The 1,275-nt window shown below is 33.0% G+C and overlaps 1 protein-coding gene across 1 annotated transcript; it reads left to right on the top strand.

Moving 5' to 3' along the window:
* Positions 1-536: 536 nt before the first annotated feature.
* LOC115245655 lies at positions 537-1,275 on the top strand. Its single transcript, XM_029824063.1, has 2 exons — positions 537-793; positions 887-1,275. Exons 1-2 carry the CDS (start codon positions 654-656, stop codon positions 1,068-1,070), a joined length of 324 nt encoding a protein of 107 aa, XP_029679923.1. The 5' UTR covers positions 537-653; the 3' UTR covers positions 1,071-1,275.

Raw genomic sequence — 1,275 nt, 5'->3', positions numbered from 1 at the left:
ATCAGAAGTATTTTCTATATAAATATATATATGCATTTAGACTAATATAAATCTATGTATATTAAAACTGAACAATTTTCTAATGCTGCAAAAATTAAATCCCATCTTTTTGTGGTACTGCTAATATACAATACATGTATATTAAGGTACCGTTATAATACTTTACATAATATGCACTTATTTTCTGCAATAACTCTTTTTATATCATATACATCGACATAATTTGTCTAATGTACACGTATATAAACTGATGTAAAACTATGTATACTAAAAAATGTATACCATTTGAATTAATAGAAAAAATATAGTAATTATAATCAATTATAATTAACAAGTAGCATTTAGTCTCGTTCAAGCTGTACTTTGCATACGCGTCGTAACGCGGAAGCAATAAGCGATATTTCGTGATATTTATTTCACGATATAAAACGCACGATGATAGCGAACTAGAGATAAAACAAGCAAGCGGAGAATCAAAATATTTTCGATCACATGCTTATTTTTGTACAGGGTGACCAATAGAATTGTGCCAAAAGTAAACGGTTATATCTCTTTTCCTCGATTTCGGCGGTCATTTAACTGACTAGGTTCCGGTAGTAGAGGCCTGTCAATTTCATTTGAGCCACTGTTCAAGCTGATATGCGAGTATCAGAATGAACGCACTAAGCATCGAAGAAAAGATCTTTCTTATCGAGTACTTCTACAGTAAAGGTAAAAACTATGCTGAAACATATCGTGGATTCCGCAGTAAATATGGATCTAAAAAAGTTTCGAGCCAAACTATACTCAGAAGGTGTGTTTCCTCTCTGAAATCGCGCCATAACCTAATCCTACACATTATGTTGGTGATCTGAGATTTTATTCATTTTTCGATATTTTTTCGCAGCATTATTGATAATTTTATTATTCATGGCACTTTGAATGATCGTAGACATGATTTACCCGGCCCATCTCGTACTGTTACAACAGAAGAAAAAATTGATGAAGTTAGAGAATATTTTGAAGTAAATCCAAATTCCTCGATTCGGAAAGCTGCTCAAGTCATGAATTTGAAGCGAGAAACTCTCTGAAAGATTGTGAAAGACATCATCAAACTGCATCCATACAAAATCACTGCACATCAGTTACTGACAAAAAATGCGATGGAAAAACGAGTTGAGTTTAAAATGCACTCGCAGTATTTCCAAAGCCACGTTGAACGACGTATTTGAAAGTTTCCGAAAACGGTTAAAATTCTGTGCCGATTCCGATGGAGCACATTTTGATAATATATAT

The sequence above is a fragment of the Formica exsecta genome, unplaced genomic scaffold, assembly GCF_003651465.1.
Source record: "Formica exsecta isolate Colony F162 unplaced genomic scaffold, ASM365146v1 scaffold125, whole genome shotgun sequence".
Lineage (NCBI taxonomy): Eukaryota > Metazoa > Arthropoda > Insecta > Hymenoptera > Formicidae > Formica > Formica exsecta.
This window is presented reverse-complemented; position numbering and strand designations above follow the sequence as displayed.